This window comes from Melanaphis sacchari, unplaced genomic scaffold (genome assembly GCF_002803265.2).
Source record: "Melanaphis sacchari strain LSU unplaced genomic scaffold, SCAv2.0 Contig591_pilon_pilon, whole genome shotgun sequence".
Classification (NCBI taxonomy): domain Eukaryota; kingdom Metazoa; phylum Arthropoda; class Insecta; order Hemiptera; family Aphididae; genus Melanaphis; species Melanaphis sacchari.
Genome location: NW_020271416.1, coordinates 1 through 1662, shown reverse-complemented (window position 1 = coordinate 1662; position 1662 = coordinate 1). Strand labels below are relative to the sequence as shown.

Below are 1662 nucleotides of genomic sequence, written 5' to 3'. Positions count from 1 at the left end.
CCACCTAGTAAAATAAAGGTACCTGTAATAAAGAATGTTCTTAAATTTTTTTTTCTCATCATCAGAGTAGGTACAATATCAAAAACTATTTGTGAAATGTATGTATTTCACAAATAGTTTTTGATATTCAGATAAATTGATAATCAGAAATTATGAGAATTATTATGTTGAAATAGTCAAAACTTATTAACACTGCTTCTATACATAAATATTTTAGCAAGTAATGATAATATAAGTTTATTTTTTAATTAATAAACTTCATGATAATTTAATATTTTAATTAAAACTTAAAACATAAATTCTTATATTTAGTAAAATAATAATTATTTAATTAGGATCTACATAGAAACTGAGAATACATAACCACACCTATAATACCTATGTATCCAACTACAGATTTTTTTAAATCCTAAGCACTTAACAAATTTTAATGAATCACTTTTAAATAAAATTACTAGATACATATTTAAAAGTAAAATAATTAGTATAAATAATAAAATTGCATTGTTTAGTATCTTAATTATCTGCAATTTATTAAACGTATATTTAATTAAAATGAGTAATGATTTTTTTTTAAGAAAAACTCAGATAAATCTACAATTAAATTAATTTTATAATTACATTTTTTAAACTTAGTAACTGAAATATACCTCATATTATCAAGTAATTTATTATTGATAATGTTGAAAATTAATATAGGTAATATTTAAATAAAGTTACAGTTTAAACGATCACATCACTTTTAATTATGCTTATTAATAATTATGATGATAATTATAATAATTATCAAACACAGATTGCTGACCTTAGTTATATGACTGGTAATTGTCATTGAAGGCCAAACGTAACTGGCAAATCTCATCCACGCGTACAAAGTGGGTGCTACGAAGAGTCCACCATACATGCTGAACTTTGCGGCTCGTTGTAAATCAATGGTTTTGTTGCCGGACGGATCTAGCGTCTGTTGTATCATGCTGCTCACCGGCCAGGTGATCGAATATATGGCCACGCCGCGGACGAGTCCGTGATTGCTGGCTTTAAATATTTTCGACCACATAACGATGACGGAAGGCTGGTCACTAAACGGAAAAAAACAAATCAATCGATCGTAATACACAATCGTCGAATACCGATGTTTTGGCCGGACGAACGTTTCGCGCGCGTACTTACGTGTAACCACAACAACAGGTAGGACGCGAGTGCAATGTTCGCGTGTAACGAAAGGGATCGTCGTGGACCGGCGAAGACGATATTGTTATTTTAACGGGTCTTCAGACGATCATCCGTTCACGGACAGGGTCGACGCGGTCGCACGCCGCACGAGCACTGCTGCTGACACGATCGTGAAAAATTAATAATAATAATAGTAATAGTAATAACTAATAATGATAATTATTATTTATTACGATAGGTTGTCGAGTGGCGGTGCGATAACAGATACGCCGCGAAATCACGCGCGATTGATAAGGACGGCGTTCGCGATTCGCGAAAATATTACCCAAGTACGAAAAAAAAAAAAAAAAAAAAAACGTAGGTACGATAGACAACGCGTCGACGCGGAGAGCGGCAAAGAACTGGGTAACGGTCACGAACGGAACCAGGAGGCGGCGGGCGTTACGGTGCGCGTGGGCGAACGCCAAATCGATAACCAACTCGTTTTTT

The 1662-nt window shown here is 33.6% G+C and overlaps 1 protein-coding gene across 1 annotated transcript; it reads right to left on the bottom strand.

The window, feature by feature from the left end:
- Window positions 1-805: 805 nt before the first annotated feature.
- On the bottom strand, window positions 806-1661 carry LOC112599991 (mpv17-like protein; the record flags this gene model as incomplete). The annotated part of the gene is given in 2 exon segments (XM_025347121.1): window positions 806-1079; window positions 1171-1661. A coding segment is annotated over 1 exon segment (252 nt), but the record flags the coding sequence as incomplete, so codon positions are not given.
- Between the last annotated feature and the right edge of the window lies 1 nt (window position 1662).